Source organism: Lichenostomus cassidix, chromosome 12 (genome assembly GCF_008360975.1).
Source record: "Lichenostomus cassidix isolate B80296 chromosome 12, HeHo_3.0, whole genome shotgun sequence".
Classification (NCBI taxonomy): domain Eukaryota; kingdom Metazoa; phylum Chordata; class Aves; order Passeriformes; family Meliphagidae; genus Lichenostomus; species Lichenostomus cassidix.
In genome coordinates this window covers 17,892,585-17,910,999 of record NC_139493.1, presented here as the reverse complement: position 1 = coordinate 17,910,999, position 18,415 = coordinate 17,892,585, and the positions used below count along the sequence as shown (strand labels likewise).

Genomic DNA, 18,415 nt, shown 5'->3' with positions numbered 1-18,415 from the left:
CCATGGGTTTCTGGCACTCAGATCCCTGCACAGTGGTAGCCAGAGCTTGGTTCCAGGAGTAAGTGCTTTTCATATGTTTTGTAAACGGAGGAGAAGAGGCTTTTGTCCAATTTTGCTCTATGTGTGTATGTGACTTTCTGGTTTCCTAAATTAGCTTTTTGTTATCTTAGCAGAAAGTCAGTCAAATACGTGCCAGATAAAGGAATCAGTAAGTTGGCTGCTGAAAGAAATCTATCAATTATAATAAAAAGTATTTCCAAGATCTGATTTCCCAGCAGCGCTTTTTAATCAGGCCGTTGCCATTAATACTTAATTTTTTTGTTGTTCTGTAGTTTGCTGGTTTATTATGCTCTCCAGATAGGTCTGTTTAATGTACTCTAAAGGAAATGCAGACTACTGTGACTCTGTTTACAGTGGTTGATATACGACTTCCCAGAATCAAGTCTTATTTAAGCTCATCTTAAATCATATCTTCTGTAGAAGTAACTCAGAAATAAAGTAGTGGCACAGAGGGCTGGGTTTGGGATAAGGGATTTGTTTGTTTGCCTGAGTGGGGCTTGCAGAAGTGCTCAGCAATTATATAAATATAAATATATAAATTATATAAATAACATTTGTAACTGCTTCTTGGGAGGATCTTCATGGTGAGCAAAGATTCCCTTCTGAGGAGACTGAATGGATTCCTTCGTTGGCTTTGGTCAAGCAAGTGAAGCAAATCTGCCTTAAATTACAGATTGCTGGGATGGTTTGTAGTTGTTTGACACAGATCTGATTTCTGGGGCATTGCCCAGTTCAGGGCTGTCAGTTCTCTCCCTCTGTGTGGTGTGAGGTGCAATGACACCCAGCTGGCAACATCTGCCAGGGGCTGTGCTGCTGCATTGCAATTCTGTGCTGATAACTTGTTTTGAGGACTTCTGGAATTGAGTAATTCGTGGTGACTTCCCTGCTTGGTATTTGATATCTCAAATCATGTGATTTTTTTTTTTTAGGGGGTTTTTTTGTGTGCATGAGTTGGAATTTTTATGCCATTTAACCCAATTTATGTTGGCACAGTCTGACTTCTGTGTTTGCCATAGTGGAATAAAACATGCAAGAGTTTATAAATTCATTCCAATCTATTTGTTACTTAATCTCCTAATGATTTTTAGAATATAGGAATAGAAAGTAAAATAAATTTTATTTTATAGTGTCCTTTTCACATCTATATTGCATTTGTGAATATCTTAGCTTTTCAGCATGGAGGTAAATTTTGATCTCGAATCAATAGAAATAATGCCCTTGAAGATCTTCATGTACTACTTATTCCTGGGAATTTGGCTTTAAGAACATGAGGCAACTTCTTTCACTAATGAGAGTTTGTCTGCAGGTATTGGAAAAGGTAATTAAAGGTGTGATGCCTGTTAATTAAAGTCTGTTAAATGCTCTTGCCTGTGATTTTTTTTAATTAATAGAGTGGCCTGAGGTCATGGTAATTCAATCCAAGACCTTAAAGGTAAGGACCCTGATGACAAACACCACAACTGAGGAATTTTAAATGCTTTTTTTCTCAAAGTTAATAAACTTGTCAGGAACTCACTCTGGTGGATAAATCCCTTTGTCATATGCACAACAGCAAACTAAAATGGGCAAGGGCAGTGCTGGGATTTTCTCTGGAGGAGTTTTATTTTATAAAGTCTGTCTCCTGTCAATCTTCAGCTGGAAAGACAAAGCCTTTCATTTCTGGGCTGTAATTAATGCTCAGCTTTCTGTGCTAGCAGCAGGCAGCAGGAGAGAGGAAATGGGGAGGGGGGATAGGATATGGTGGCCCTGGCCATCCCCATCGCTGGGCCACAGGAAGGAAGCTCTGCCAGAGCCGTGTGTATTTTTTTTTCCAGTCTTTGGTAGCTCCTGGAGCTCTCAGACATCTTTCAGAGCTCTCTGGTGTCTCTGTGTCAAACTCCCACTTGTACAAACACAGCCCTGCTGTTGTGGTGTTTGTGCTGAGCGGAGCAGGGCAAACAGAGCTGGACATCCCCTGGGTGCACAGAGCCATCCTGGGGCTGCAAAGGGCCCTCCAACCACTGCCTCTGCCTCTCTTCACTGCAAGCACTTCCCCTTGAGGCTGCTAAGTGGTTAAAATAAAGCACATTGCTGCTGACTGCAGGGCTGGTGTCAAGCGAGAGCAGAGCTGCTCTATAGGCAGACACTACGTCACGGTGTTATCTTTGTTTAGCTCGTCTGTGCTTTATCATGTTGCCCAACAGTTTTCATAAAAAAAGAGAAGGAGGAGGGGAAAAAAGGAAAAAAAAAAAAAACAAGAAGGGCTAGTATGAATAGTTGTAAGTAGAGCTATCTGAAAGCAGCAGATCTGGAGTGCCTTCCAGCAGCTGCTGAGCGGAACAAAGAGCAGCATTATGAGAGCCCAGTGGCTGTGTTTGCTATCTGTGCTCTCCCTCGCAGGGCAGACACCAGCCGTCACACTAATGAATTTGGAAGGCTGCAGTTTGGGCCCGGGGAATGTATAAAACCCAGTTGTTTTATCAGAGTGCTGTCCTGCCAGCTGTGTGATGCGAGTCTGGTTTCCATGGAGTGTGGTCAGCTGGGGGAGACAAACCGAGGCCCTAAACCAGCAGTTGGGGCCACAGGCTCCTCTGTGGTTTCTCTCTCTCTCTGCTTTAAATTCACGTTTGGGAAGGAGGAAAGTAGTGGGGAAGGAATTGGATTTAAATGAAGAGCAGTTTTAGCCCTAATCAAATGTGCAGGCCCCATGAGAACTCATGGTGCTGTGCAAAATCAGTACAGGGATATGCATTTTATTCCTGTAAAGAGATTTTTCCTCTTGATTTCCCCTGTTATCTGGACTCTTGGTTGGCATTGTGCTCTTGCCTGGTGTGGGCAGGATGGGCTGTGCAAATGGAACTGTTTGTCCTGGAAGAGACTCACTGCTCCCACCTGTTCAAAGTTTGGTTAATTTGATTAATTTTGGCCAAATGGCCCCGTGGTGCTGGCCAGAGTCTGGTGTGTTTAGCTGAAGGTCTTGGTGTTCCCTGCATAATTAGGAAAATACAGTACCAAATTGGATAGGCTTTAACTAGAAGCCCTTCCTTTCTTTGCTAAATTTCTTTAAAATGGGTTTTTTCCAGCATACAATAACGTTTTTACCAGATTTGGTACTCAATCTTCATGTTGATACATAAATGCTGTTGTTACCCTATATAGAAAAAATTCTCCTTTTAAAAATTTTGTAATTTAAAAAATCCCGTTGTGGTAATTGTGTAGTATCAGGTTCTGTTTGGGGAAAAAGCAAAAGTTTCTAATTTCCTGACTTGAACACCATCTAGGGATTTTGGGGGTTTTGTGAACACCCAAGGTGGCTTTACCTGGATATTTAAACTGCCCGTGCTCCTGTCAGGAGTTGCTCAGCAGCCTCCATGGAATTGGTAAGTGCTGCTGTGGAATTTTGTGTTCCTCAGCAGTGCTGGGATATCCTGCAGGGAGGGAGGACAGAACCCCCAGCCTTAGGTGCTGAAAGCTTTATCTTTTGACATTGGCCTTAAATGATTCCTTCTCAAAGGCAGAAGGCAGGGAGGTTCCTCACAGAGAGGAACTGGTGTGATGTGGTTTGCCTTGAAAGTGTAGAACATGAACACTCTGTTGGCAAAATACAAAGGCTGAAGGAAAAAAGCACAAATTTAGTGATCTGAAGACAATTTCCACGAGAGGCTGTGCTGATAAAAGCTTCTCTCGTGGCTCTGGGGTGGCTGTGGGAGCTTCTCAGTTCATGTTTGGAGCAGGACAGCTCTGGGTGTCTGTCACACAGCATTTGCAGCAGGGCACAGTTTTTGCTATTTAGAGCTGAAATGGAAAGTTCCTATTTAGATTTGGTGCCAGAGTCTTTAATAGAAATCATGGCTTGTGGTGTATTATAGGTCAGCGTATATTTGCTAGTTTATATTATGCTGACTAAATTGGCAGAATGCTTATTTTTACTGGTAAATATTCAGGAGGTTTTCTCCTCACTCCTTCTTTTTCCAACAAAATGTTATTTGTCGTGTGTGGAATTAAGGCAGCATTTTATAAATCATCTGCCTCGGTGATGATGTGAAAATGTGTGGTGGCACACAAAGATTTCCATTGTCAGGTACCTCAGGGCTCTAGATGGAGTTAACTTGGGCCTAATTTTAGGTCTGGAAATTATGGCTGTGTAGAAAACAAAATGTTTCTGGCAGTGTAGGAAAAATACAAATTTTAAACTCTAGCAAAAGCGGCTATTTCAGGGAGATTACCAGAATAGGTAAGCCTGGTTAATTTAGCTCCTCTCCAAGCCCCTGTTGGAGCCCCAAAAGCACTTTTTTAACATCTTGAAATCCCTGTGAGGTCTAAATATGACCTGTGACTGTAAGGATGTGAGTTCCAGTAAAGTGCCAAAGTGGTGAAGTGCAGCAGTGTGCTTCAGGCTACAGAGGTAGTGAGACATTTAATTGAAGTGGGAAAAGCTGTGGCCATACTTTAATGCCAGCTTAGCAACGATATGTCCTTGTGTTTGTGCACAGCCAGCTCTATCCTTGCTGGAGTTATTGATACACAGCTCTCAGCTGCTGGGAATGGCTTTTCCTGGGAAGTGGTAGATTATATACAAATTTACCATCTACTCAGTCTACCACCAGTTGGCAATTAGCATTTTTCAGCTGAAATTCTGTGATTCCTCTGCTGAAGAATTGTGTTCGTGGTCCCAAACATAGTTTGAATTATAGAGAAAGACATTTAAGGACATATTTAAAACTTGCATCAGCAAGTTCCAATTCCCCCCCCCTAATTTTTCCCTTGCATAGTTCTATACCAGACAAGCTTGTTTTGGACAGCTTTTTATAAAGGGAATCATCTGAGAATCTGAACGTTTAGTCAGTTTTACATCTCGAATATTTGGCATAAACGTGAGCTGTAGCCCTGGAATTCCTAACCGCGACCATAAGAAGAGGAACAAAGCTTATTTCCCTGTGAATAGTCATGGTTTGCAGAGTGAGGTAATCGCAGCCGGGCGCTGGGATTGCAGCCTGGGAGGAGGAATGTGAGTGCAAAGCTGCTGCAAAGATGGGTTAGTTGAGCTTTCACCATGCGGGGTGAGCTGCTGCCTGTGCTCATCCCGGCACGGAGCGCTTTGGGCTGCCTTGTTCCCCGCGCGGCACACGGGCTGTGCAGTTGGGGCTGCAGCGGGGATTTTGGGGGATGGCAGGTGTGGCGGTGAGTGAGTGAGTGACCGTGTGTGTCCCGCAGGTGAGGCGGCGCTGAGAGGCGAGCCCCGCATGCAGGCGCTGCCCGTGTCCGCCGCGCTCAGCAACCACCGCACGGGCCCGCCGCCCATCAGCCCCGGCAAGAGGAAGCTCAGCATGGACCAGGCCGACGAGGAGCTCGACTGTGACAGCGACCACGTCTCCAAAATGAGCCGGATCTTCAACCCCCATCTGTAAGTGTCTCGCGGCCTCACGTTCGGTGTGCTGTGCTGGAATCGTGTCCTGAAATCGAGTCCTGGAATCTCGTCCTGCTCCAACTTTGCGCTGCTTTCCCCTTTGTTCCCAAAGCTGGCGTGGGAGCTCTGCTCGAGAGCCGCCGCGATCAGATGGGTTTGCTGCTTTTCTTTTGTTTTCGTACAGCATGAAGTCACAGGAATTAGCTCAGCGGAGCTATTTATAGCAGCAGCCCATACGTGTTCACCTTGCCATTCGGGAGGTATTGTTCCCTTGCTCTTTGTAAGGCGCTCCTGTCGCTTCCCCTCGCTGGGCTGGGGGTGGGGAGGCAGCAGCAGCAGCAGCAGGAGGAGGAGGAGGAGGAGGAGGAGGAGGAGGAACACGAGTGCTTTGCATTTTTCTGAGGCCAGCAGCTCTGAGCCAGCTGCTCCCCGGGCTGCCTTGACAACTGGGCAAGCGGCAGTTGTTGCTAAACATTCCAGCCGGGATCTGGGCTCTGACAGTGGCATGTGGAATGTGCCGGCCAGGTAAGGGCTGACGAGCCAGGTGCACGCGTTGGGCAATCGCGAATGCCATCGCTGCCGTGCGCTCCTCGCCGGGAATGCGAGCCTGGCTGGCAGTGGCGGCGGGATTCCTGGCATTCCTGCCTGGAGGAAGCGATGGAGCAGCGCAGAGCTCCTGTCGCTGCTGCCTCAGCTCCCGCAGCCCCGGCATTCCGCGCATTCCGCGCTGCTGGGGCGATGCGGGCTGAGCTGCTCTGAGCTCCTGCCGTCAGTCAGCCCAGCCTTGCTCACAGGCTGCGCCCGCAGTCTGCAGCCTGGAATTTGGTACAAATCGGGAATCCGGCGCTGAAGTCATGCAAAACAATAAAAGCTCACAAGAGGAGAGACTTCTCATTTACAACATACCTCCTTCTTTCACCAAAAATTTAACTGTTTATGGCCTTTCTCCGGAGGGTTTGGACAGAGCTGCGCTGCGTTTCTGGGGCACACGTGCGTGACACAGCCGAGGGGATTTATGGCATTTCTGAAATGTTACGTAACTTTATGGGGGAAAAGTGTGATTTTTCTTTTTTTTTTCAGGCTCATTTTCTAGTGATGAAATAAAACACAGCTGGCAGTTACGTACATTATAACACTTTATCCAGCGGAGGCCATAAAACTAATGAAGTCTGAACCAACAGACTCATGTGTGAGCAAGGCTCAGAACTAAAAGTTACAGGCAGTTATTGCATGGGATCCCTCAGATATGTGTCAGAGCTGTCTCATATTTTCCAGTGTCATACATTTTTATGGTTTTGCTCAAGATTCTTTCTGAGATTTTGTATATGAAATGTGCATCTTTTCTTCTTGTTGTAAAAAGCACTGGTTTTCTGTCCAGGGTTCACATGACTTAATCTGTTTCAGTTGAACTATCTAATGCAGATGAATTATAGTACAAGGCCATCTCTTTTTCTACTTTATTTTGTAAGCTTGATCTGGCCATGCAAAAATATCCTTTCAAAAACATATTACAAAAACTCAAATGTTTGTGATACATCTGAAATAGCTGATTATCTATATTTCAGATATATCAGGAAAGTTCATTAACTGAATCCTACTGTCATTTCCCTGCCACTGTCTCCAATGAAGTTATTTTTTGGACTGTTTTTCATATTTCCCCTCTTTTTTGGATTCTGACATTCTGGTTTAACAGTAGAAATGGATTATTTGAACTTTGTGGAACTGTCCTAAGAATTTTGGTTGGGAAATGAGAAGTGTGCTGTAGGAGCTTGACTTGATTGCACCAAAGAAAAGAGTAGATTTGGGGGAAGAATTATGTTATTGAGCATAACAATAGCAGTCATTGTAATGCCTTGGAAGTCCTAGAAGTGTAAGTCTGACAACATTCAGTTTAGAAATCCTGATCTGTAAGAGATGTGGAGTGTGGAGATTGGTGGCACAGTGTCTGTGGTGACAGCAAGGACATTTCTGTGACTGGGACTATAAAGAGAAGTTCAAGGCTCTCTGTTTTGGACTCTTCAGGACCAAGTCCCCTGAAAGCACAGGATGAGAGTTGGTGATCCAAAACCTGGGCACAGCTGCTGTGGCCAATCTTGGGGCTGCAGGCTGCACATCCCTGCAGTGTCTGAATCCATGTTTCTCTGGCTGAATGCCTCCAGTGATTCCCAGTGCCCAGATGGGCTGATGATTTCCATTTGGAAGTCAATGCTTTATAAAAACAGAGGTCTTCATAACCTCTAGCAGCTCTCGTTCAGGCATTTGGGCCCTGGTGATGGTGGTGATGGTAGAACTGGGTAGCAGTTGTGCATTCATCCTCTTAACACCAGCATCTTGTGGTTGGAAAGGTAATTAAACAGGCTGCTAATTGTGTGTTTGGTTCATTATAAACGGTAGAACCTTTCGTGAGCAATTTGATCTGAACTGGGAGGTAGCAGCACCCCACTGTGCTTCAGTGGGAATGAGTCCATTTCAAGGCTTTGGATGTGTTATTAGAAATCCAGTTACGTCAGCCTTTTGTTTGGAAACTGAGTGCTTTGAGACATTCCTTGCTCAGGTGTAATTCCCTGGAGTATCATTTGGGAGCTGTACTTGGGTTTGTTTACTTTTGTCATGGAAAAACACAGCTATTGGAGTGCAGTCTCTGGAGCAGAGTGAATCAAATGCCCTGGCAAGCCTGGCAGGATCCTCAGATGTGTAATGGAATTTCTCTGCAAAGAACAGTTTATCACAGGTGGTTTTTCAAAGGAGATAATTCTCAGCTTTAGGATAATAAAAGGATTGTGGATTTTCTTTTTTTTTAAACAGCATGTGACATCACCTCCCTTTAATATATTTATATAGCTTTTGTGGTTTTGTGGAGATACAAGTTGTGAATACCCCTAAACTCCTCGATTGGGAAGAACAAGTACTTCCAAATTAAAGCCCAGTGACAGGTCATATGGAATTCCTTTATCTGCATTTCACACTTTCTGCTGTGTCCCTCGGGTGTTTGACTTGAAATGCATTCACTGGAGTTCAATCTTGCTGCAGTTCAGTGTACTTTGGCACCGCGGTGCTCCGAGAGAGGGGAGCTTGTTTGGAGGCTGGGGTTGAAACATGGAGCTGTTTGCCCGTGGATTCACTGAGTCACCGGGATTTACAGACAGCGATTGGGAACTGGGATTGGGTGAGAATTCTGTGTGTGTGCAGGGCAGTGCGGCTCTGTCCTGAGCCTGGGCAGCGCTTGGGGTGGCTGCTCCCTCCTTCCCTCCCTCTTTCTCTCCCTCCTTCCCTCCCTCCTTCCCTCACTCCTTCCCTCTCTTCTTCTCTCTCTCCTTTCCCTCCTTCCCTCTCTCCTTCCCTCTCTCTCCCTCCTTCCTGGGTTCCCTCTGCCTCTCCTTCTCTGTCTCACTCCTGCTCTTCTCCCTCCTTCCCTCTTCCTTTCTGTCTCACTCCTGCTCTTCTCCCTCCCGGGCTCACTCCCTCTCTTCCTTGTTCTCTCCTTCCTCTCTCCCTCTCTCCTCCCGGGTTCTTTGCCTCCCTGCAGGGCTCCCTCTTCCCCTGCCGGGTTGGTTCCCTGGCTCCCTCTCCCCTCCTCTCGCTCTCCCCCATTCCGCAGCCCCAGCACACAAAGGCCGCCTTGTCCCGGTCCCCCCTCCACCCTAAGAGTCCCCTCAGAGCGGGCACAGCGCTCTCCTCCCGGCCTTTCCGAAGAAATGTCCCTTTGAATTCCTGCGGGGACCATTATTTTTGTTCCCTTCTGTGGAGCACATCAGCCTGCGAGTTGGTGTTTGGGGTTTGGGAGGAGCAGGCTGGTGCATGGAGGATTTTCCTCTCGTTCCCATTCGGTTTGGTGGCATTAGGATTGCCACGACAATTCATTTCTGTGTAAAAATCTTCCTACAGCAAAATGTTTGCAGCTGTTAAGTGTGGGGAATAATCATCTCTTGGTTTGGGTGATATATAATTCGGCTTTTTCTTTTAATACAAGGTCTGCATATGAATAAGGTATTTAATGTGTGTCATGTAAAATGATGTGTAGTTTCAGACTCTTCAAGTTCTGGGCTAACTTCATTTTTGTTACACTGAAGAATAATGTCAATTCCACCCTAAACACTCCTGAAGTTGTCCTACACCACAGGTTTTTTACCATGAATGTCCGAGGGTGTTTGCTTGCTTTAATGGCACTGTGATACAAATTAGTGGGATATCCTCTAAAAAAATGCACCCTAAAAGTTACCTGTATTCAAAGACTGTGGAATAATTCAGATTAGAACAGACCATTTCACTCAACCTCCTGCTCAGAGGAGTCTCAGCTGCATCTTCATCATGCTTAGAGTCACTCAGAGGGAGCAGTTTTGAGTAAAATCTGAAGTACTCAATAAACAAGGCTCCTCATGAGAGGAGGGCCCTGCCACCCCCCTGAGAACCCTGAGTTCCCACCTGGCTGAGAACACAGGGTGGAAATGCCCTGCAGAAAATCAGAAAATCCCCATTGTGGAGGAACCTGGCTCCAGCTCCAGCAGGGCTTGACGAGATGCAGAACTGGCTCTGAGGTAGCGTGGGAGTTGTCAGAGAAGCTCTTTGCTGCAACTGCTGCTCTTTGGGTTCCAAACTTCATGTGGTATTAGGAAACATGTTTTCACTGTCATTTGATTGTGACAAATTGGAGCTGGAGAAAAACCCCAGCACACAGTTCAGAACACCCAAAGTGTCTCTCATTTGCTGAGGGAAGCATCTTCACTCCATCCTCAGCACAAATGTGCCCTGGAAGGATTTTAGAGTTCACCTGGGGCTGTCAGAGCAGTCCTGTTGAAGCTGAACTCCTCAGTGGAGCTGATGCAATGTGGTTCTCATTGATTAAGTGGACAAAGGATCACAGAGCAGTTTTCAAACTGTGTTTCTTAATTTTTATTTCTTTTCTTGTATGTACTGCTTGAATGATGGAGTGAATCAGATCTATCTTCTTACTTATTAATGGAGATCACACACTGCACAAAATGATTCTTAAATTGTTTTCAAGAAATGTACATGAAGTTGAACCTTCAGAGACAGACTTGAAAGAGCTACCATATCTGAGTTAATATTTAACACAGGGTTTTGCAGTTCTTAGCCAAGGGGGAATTTCAGAAAGCACTCCAGTCCCTTTCAGTTGAAGCACATGTGAAAGGCTTGTTAGGAACAGTTTCAGGGCTAAAAGCAATTTGATTGATAGCTTATCAGTACTTCTCAAAAAGACCTATCTGTCAAAATTGGGGTATATGTTGAAGTACTTGAAAAACCAGGCAATGTTAGCTCAGGTGTCTCCTCCACTTGCAAACAGAAGGGGTTTGTTAGGCTGCTCCAGATTTCTGCTTTGATACCACGTTTTCCACTTTGATTTCCCATCTTTTGTGGAGGAGCATAACCCTTCCATGAGGTGGCAAGGCTCCAGGTTGCCTCTTTAGGGGAAAAGCCATGTCAGTGTTGCACAGAGGGGTTTGATCACCCACTCTGGGAAGGCAGCCACAGTCTTGTGCACCCAGGGACACAATGGGAACCGCAGGATCACAGAATATTCCGAGCTGGAAAGGAGCACAAGGATCATGGAGTCCAACTCTTAAGTGAATGGGGAATCCCTCAAGGTGTTGGATTTTTTACCCAAGGGTAAAAGGGAAATTTTACATCGTGTGAATCATCCTATATCTACATGGGGTGAAATTCAGCACCAATCCTAAAGCCTGGTGTCTCAGCAAGAGGCAAGGAAAGAACCAGTAACCTTTGCAAACATACCCTGGATGTATATCCAACCCCATGGAAACAAAGGTTTAATCTCACTTCTTTCTATTTAACCATTTTCCCAGATGTTTCCTGCAGTTTGACAGATGTGCCTTTTACTAGAAAGTTGTGCTCTTGAGAGTTAGAATGTTATGGACACGGTTGCTATAGACAATGACTCTGTGAGGGTAAGGTTTGGAATAAAACCTTACATTAATTTCTGGTTGAAGCAGTGGTTTTGTTCCCCAGGCTGGTGCTGTAGGATGGCAGGCACAGCCTGGCAGGTTTAACTCCTTCCTGCAGCTAATGGGATTCCCAAACAGTGACCTGGGGGAGGAAGCTGAGGGATCTCCTGGCAGATCCCATGGCTGCTCCCAGGGAATCCTTGAGTGACAGAGCAGTGGTGCTGGCTGGGGGTTGTGGGATGCCCTGAGTCTGGGCAGTGCCAGGGCTGGGTTGGTTTAAGGTTTATCCCAAAAGAAAGAGGAGGAGAGTAAAAGGGCTTTGCTGCCATTGGGGTCTGGAGGGTTTGATCCCAGTGATGGGGTCACCTGCTCCAGAGGGAATGCTGTGGAGAGCAGATCCCAGTGTGGGTGATTGGATCCCATGGGATGGATCAGTGTGGGTGACACCTGGGTGATTGGATCCCATGGCATGGATCCCAGTGAGCCATGTGGACATTTCTGACACCACAGACATGACTGATGTTCTGCTGCCCAAATGATGTTTCATAAACCTTTATCACATTTTTCATCACTAACTTTCCTAATTCAGAAATACCTTCAAAAGGGAGTGGAATCCCCAAAGATTTTTGCTTGTGATTTGCTCTTCTGATTAAGTCTCCCTTTAAGCAGAAGCTGCTTTGAGAGGAGACTGTTGATTGCAGGGTCTGGTGGGTAACTGGGGTGCCTGAGCTGCAGAAATGCCTCTAAACACTCTGCTGCTGCTGGGGTCCATTTGACTACCAGCTTTTCAAGGGAATATTTGACTATAATGGTCTGAACAGTTACAATGGAGCTGTTACTGTATTTATAGTGCTTCTAGAGTTTTCGGTAATTCCAATTTTATTAGCAATTACAAACCGTTTCAATAAACTTTTAATGAAATGTTTATTCCTTCTGTAAAACAGCCTATGAAAAAAAGTCTAATTTCTTAAAACCAGTTGTTTAAACACTGCTCCTGGTGTAAGGGCCTAAAGAGCCTGGGGTTTTTTGAGAATTTTTGAAATGTCTGGAAGTGAATTATTGTAGTTTCTCAGCTTTTCCTGGTTCACATCAGCTAACGTTGCAGTGTGTATCCAGTGGGTAGAGCCCATAATTTGTAAGTTTTAAGGATTCCAGACACTTTCCCCTCTTTCTCTTTAGACCCTCTGAAGCTGGCAGAGAAGGCTGTGCAGTCCCATTTTCTCCTGGCAATTTGGCACAGTTAATTCCAGCACTGTGACCTTATTTTCAGAGGCTGGCTGGTGTTGTTAAAGCTCTTACTAAATAAACTGGCCAGGCTCATGCTGTTGATGTCTTTTACTTCCCCTGTCATCTCTTTGAGGAAAATTATTAATCTGCTCCTCTGCTGTATGATTCAACCTGATGCAGTTTTTAGGTGGTAGAACTAAGGAAAATCCCACAAACTTGTGAGAATTTGGGGTTCACTGATTGGTTTAAGGTGGTAACCACTTTTACAAAAACAGTTCCACGACAGGCATTGGGTGATGATCAAAAATCATTTTTTTCCAAATAAAAAAAAGCAGAAAATACTGCAGGGAGCAACCCAGTGAATCCTCTAAGAGAACACAATTGGCATTTCGTTATTTCTTTTAACACTTTTACCAGGTTTCACTGTTGAGTTTGAACAGCACCAAGTTTTCCCAGAGCCTGCAGGGCAGCCTGAAGTGGCCTGGCAGGCTGATCTCAGAGCTCTGTGATGTGACCCAGTGCTGCATTTGATGTGCAGCCTTTCCCCTGACATTGGCCCGTGGAGTTCTCTGGGCGATCATAAATAGTTTTTATGGTATTTTCCAGTGACTGGGTATAAAAGGCTTCTGCATGTGCCAAGCTGGACTTCAAAAGGAGTTATGAAAGCTGCACGTGACCCCTGTGCTGGGTGGGCAGAATGCTGGAAAAGATGGGTGCCAGAGGTGTTTGGGTGGGCACTGCAGTGGGTAGGAACAAATCCCTTTAGAGAATCTTATCCTGTGACCCCTCTGACCTTGGAGCTGATCCCATGGAAGCCTCTTCGCTCTTTCCCTACACTCAGCTTTTCCTTCCTGCTTGTTAGAAATCTGGAGTGTCTCTTTCACCTCCTGTTTTTATCATTTGCTCCTGTGGAAGTTGTCCCCTCCAAGCATCCAGAGTGCCTTAAGGACTTGCAGCAGCTCAGCCTTCTGCAGGGATAGTTGTAATTTCCCTTATGGTGATTGGTGCTCTAGATCCCACCCTGCCCATCCCAGTGCCTGCAGGATCCTGCCTTGCTCCCCAGGCTGAGCATGGAATGCTCCCTGTGCTTCACCAGCTTGCTTGCACTGCCTCAGGTGCCTTCTGCAGACTTTCCTTTTCAGCTGGAAAGGAAACCTTCATCCTGGGCTGGACTGGCAGCTCTAGGATGGAGGTTCTGGCACATTTTGGTATGTCTGAGTTTTGCAGTTGTGCTGAAACTGCTGTCCAAAAAAGTGCTCTGCAAAGTGCAGTAGCAGCAGCTCCCCAAGACAGACCACATCCTCTGCAGGGCCTTTCTCAGCTTCCCAGAGGCTCACATCTCCTGTCATTTGCTCTTCACAGCTGGCAGAAATAGCTCTTCCATGAAACATTTTTCTAGTGTGTGGCGCAGGATTTTCCAGAGGCAATTGGAGCTACTGTTGTTCTTTGAAGGGAGAATTATGGAGAGGTTCCTGAATCAGATAAATCTCCAAGGGTTGGTTCCTTGCTCTGTTTTCTTTCCAAGAACTGCTCTGTTCCTAGGCAGGAGTTGGGACAGAAAGTTTCTCCTCTATAACTAATGGGATTGGTGGGAGGTTGAAAACTTTTAGTCCTCAATCCTTGAAAACAAAGTCAGATCCGATGGGAGCTCAGCTCCTGGTTCCCACCTAGAAAGAGTTGAACAAAACGTAGAAAACGTGCAAAGGGGTTATGTTTATTCTCCAGAAATCATTGTGCATTTGAGGAAACTTTCTATGATTACTGCAATATTGAGTTATAGTTAGACATTTGTTATTGTGGTAATACTGAAATGCTCGAGCTTTCTCTTGCTCAAGCTCTGCTTTTTGAGCCATTCATCATTTTTTAAAATTTTCCTAACAGGCTAATTCATATTTACAGCTACCTCAGCAGAATTAATCACATCACTTACCAGTTCAGAATTTTCCTGGGCATTTATTATATGTTAAAATTTTGTTGTTTGCATCTCAGGTATGGCCTCACCTAAAGGCTCTTCAGAAAATGATGGAACTTTAGAATGAACTGTCCGGTGTGCCAGGCAAAAGGAGAACCTAAAGATGGGATTTGGAGTCGGTTTGGAGCTGAGCAAGGCAGCAGCAGTACAGATCAAAGAGATTACTGGGTCATTTTTTCCCCCCTTGTTTTTAAAAATTAAGTTGCAGGTAACCTGCAGTCTGTACCTGTTGCAGTGACATAACTTTATCATTGTTTCTGCATTGCATTTGTGCACTTGTTCCAGCAGTGACAGAACTTTTAATTTCATAAATCTTGAGTTTTGCTGTTAAAAAGCAACCAGTGCTTTTAAAGTCTTTTAAAATAATTCTAGGAGTGTTGGAGCAAAGATTGCCAAACATTTGAAAAAAAAAATCCTGTGAGAAAAAGTGAGTAGGATCTGAGATTGTGTTAATTGATTTTACTGTACATTAGATTTCGATTTCAGTTTTGTGGGTTTGGCTTTGGACTGAGGTCTTACATCATGTGGTTCTCTTGCATTCTTTCATTCTTGTGAATATTAAGGCTTCAGGAAGGGAAATTCATCTGTATCTGAATATTTGTGCTTGGTGCAGGCTGTAATGGGACATTACTGCTTCCATTTCACAGGTTATTATTCATTTCTTTGGTTTACTGTGAAATCTGTTCTCCTGGTTGATTCCATTTGCAAGGAACTATCTGGTCCAAAGTTCATCTCTGACAATCCTGTTTTGGCGAGGATAAATATAGAAAGTCTGACTTCTCTTTGTTTGTATGTAAGATTATCCTCTTTCCTTTTTAGTGTGTTTTCAATGGTTTAGACTTTAAAGGTCTTTCCTTTGAGGGAGGTGTTCATTCTCTTTCTCAGGGAACCATCTCTGGTGCCCAGGTTCTGTGGCAGGAGTGATTCCTGCAAAACCAGGGATCTCTGCAAGTTGGCTGTTCGGGATGGAGTACTGAGCCAGGAAAGGAAAAGGCTAATCAAAGGAGCTGGGAAGCATAAAGCTGATAAAGTGGGATGGGAAAGGGTTATTTATTTAGATGTCATTCAAGAGGGCATTGGGCTGCTTGGATTATTTTCTCATGCTATGAATACTTCAGATAATTGGCTGATATTCACAGCAAATTGCTGGCACTTTCAGGTTTTGTTTTAGTTTTTTTTGTTTGGTTTTTTTTTAGTAGTGAATTTGGATTGCTTAAAAAATTCTGAGCAAGGAACACTTGGGATTTTTTCCCTCTGGACATATATAATTGTATTTTGAAATACCACCTTAAGTTCTAGTTTTCCCACCTCCCAGTAACAGAATTACTGTGTGCAAGTAGATCCTTTTGCAGGAAGTGATGCTCATGGAAGTTGATTATAAATCCTTGAGCAGCCTTTAAGAAAAGCAGCTGCCCTTTCAGACTCAGTGAGTAAGGGCAGTAAAAGATGTTAGAAAACAGACAGCAAAAAGATGGTGAGAGTATTCGAGTCCTGTCGGAATTTGGGTGCAGAAATAAATGCAAGTTAGCTCTTCAGCAGTGTTCTGCCTTGTTTCTGTGTGAAGAACAGGGGGTGGCTGTTGTGTGAGAGTGAACCACGCTGATCAGCCATTGCAGGGCAGAGCTCTGGCTGTGCCCAGGGGAGTGCGGGGCGGCTGTGCTCCCTTCCCTCGGAGCTACAGCAGTGCTTTGGCAGCAGCTCGGCAGAGCAGAGCTGTCCCCTTGCTGGGCCCCATTTTCCCTTTCCCTCAGCAGCTGGCAGAGCTGCCTGTTGCCGAGGCTGGCTGTGAATTCCCCCCGCCCGGTGCCAGCCAGCACTACAGCGCTGCAGCTCTGCAGCACCAAGCGCCGCTAACTGACCCAGCTCTGCCTGCCCGGGGCTGCGACACTGCAGGGACATGGGCTGGCTTTGCGGGGACAGCCAGCCCAGCACATGATGCTCGGTGAGTGCTGGGAGCGGGCTGATGCACTGGGGAGCAGCAGGAACACTGGGGCTGCTTCTCAGGGCTTGGAGGAGCTCACTGGAGGTTGGGATGGTGTCTGATTTTGTTCAAATGAGCCCTGAGGTAGCTGGGATACCTGGATACCTGGTTACCTGGATACCTGGGATACCTGGCATAACTGGATACCTGGGATACCTGGGATAACTGGGATACCTGTACTAGCAGGGAGGCCATGGATCCCAGGCAAACTGGCTCTGCTCTGGACTCACCCATGGCAGTTACTGGGGTTTAAACACTGCAATTGCCCTGGCATCTCCCCCACTGCACATGGACTCAGGGTTGGTAAAATACACTGATTTTATAAAAGTGGACCCCGGGGATGGCAAAGCTGTTTGGACAGCTGGGTTTGTTTGTAGGATATATTTTTAAGTTCTTTTCCAAGCTGGGTCAGAAATCTTTCTTTGTGATTTTCCACCCTTTTGTTTGACCTGAGAGATGCATCTTTGAACTTGTTCAGAGTGTGTGGAATGTCTGAGCTCATGGACTTCAGTGAAATATGATTTATATTCACACATATGAAGTTTTGATTGCCCCTTCAGATAATAGCATTGCCCCTTCTCTAATAGCAAAACAAGAATCATCATCACTGTAATAATAATAATGACAACAAGTTCCATAGAAAACTATTTTAAAGTGACACTCTAAACTAAATGACTTAATAATGTGAAATTGATGAATACCCTATAAATAATCTTATGCCCAATTGCCCAAACTACTACTTTGGCAATATTTAGAGCTGTGACTTTTCATTTAAAGCGAGGATGAGTGAAATAAGCGCCGTTGTGTAAAATGGAAAATTTATTTTGCTTGGGAATTTCAGTAATTACTTAATAATGTGAAATTGATGAGTACCCTATAAATAACCTTACACCCAATTGTCTGACAAGTGGAGTCAGGTGTCTGTAGGATTTGCTATTTATGTGTGAATAGGAGGGACCTGCAAGTGTTTTCACGAGGGCAGAGCTTTCATGTTACACCATGATGGAATGTTTCCACTTGGGCTCAGAAGAAACAATATGTGATGTGGAAAGTAGAAGCTTCAGGTATTTTTCATTTTTTCCAGAGAGTGTATGAGCTGAAGGTGGATGAATTGAGGAGAGGATTTTTAGGGAGTGGAGTATAAGCAGTTCCCTGCCCGGAAGAGGAGTTGTTCTAATTTAGGAAGAGGGAATTATTTGCCTACAGAAGGGCCTGGGGTGTGGTCTGCTGAGATGGCTGAGATAACTCCATAATTTTAGGTGTCTTTAGGGAAGGTCTGCCTGCTGTGCTTGTTCTGGAGACAAGTTGATCCCATTGCCCAGTTTCTTGGTACCTTCTTCCAAAAGTCCTTAGGGAGAATCTCTGTTGGGTTTTTCTGCATTATAATTTCTGTTAGGATTGGTTTTTTGTTTGGTTTTTGTTGTTGGCTTGCTGTTATTTTTGGCAGAAAAACTACCAGCTCAACAATATTTGGAGCTGTGACTTTTCATTTAAAGCGAGGATGAGTGAAATAAGTGCTGTTGTGTAAAATGGAAAATTTATTTTGCTTGGGAATTTCAGTAAGTTTGTTCATCAGTGGTCACTTGACAGCCCCACCCCCGCAGTAAATACAGCACTGAGTTGTTGAAAAGGGAGTTGTAAGACAAAAAACCCCCAAACCACTGCTGTAGGTACATGTTTTGTTTCATTTCATAAGCATTTTTTGGGCAGTAAACAAAATTTTTCCTTGTGCTTACTAAAACAAAACAGAATAATTCCGAGCAGAGATTCTTTTTTTTTCTTTTAGACAGTGAAAAGTAGGAATATACTGGAGCTGTAGGTGGTTTTTCAGCCTCCAAATGGTAATTTAAATGGTAGCAGACCAGCTA

At 44.8% G+C, this 18,415-nt stretch overlaps 1 protein-coding gene across 2 annotated transcripts in view; it reads left to right on the top strand.

Moving 5' to 3' along the window:
- The window catches only part of VGLL4 (vestigial like family member 4), a 75,853-nt gene that overhangs the window by 46,595 nt on the left and 10,843 nt on the right, over window positions 1–18,415 (top strand). For both annotated transcript variants that reach the window (XM_085073070.1, XM_085073071.1), the window contains one exon: window positions 5,254–5,443. In XM_085073070.1, coding sequence (XP_084929196.1) covers window positions 5,254–5,443 — 190 coding nt within the window. The remainder of the gene's footprint in view (window positions 1–5,253; window positions 5,444–18,415) is intronic.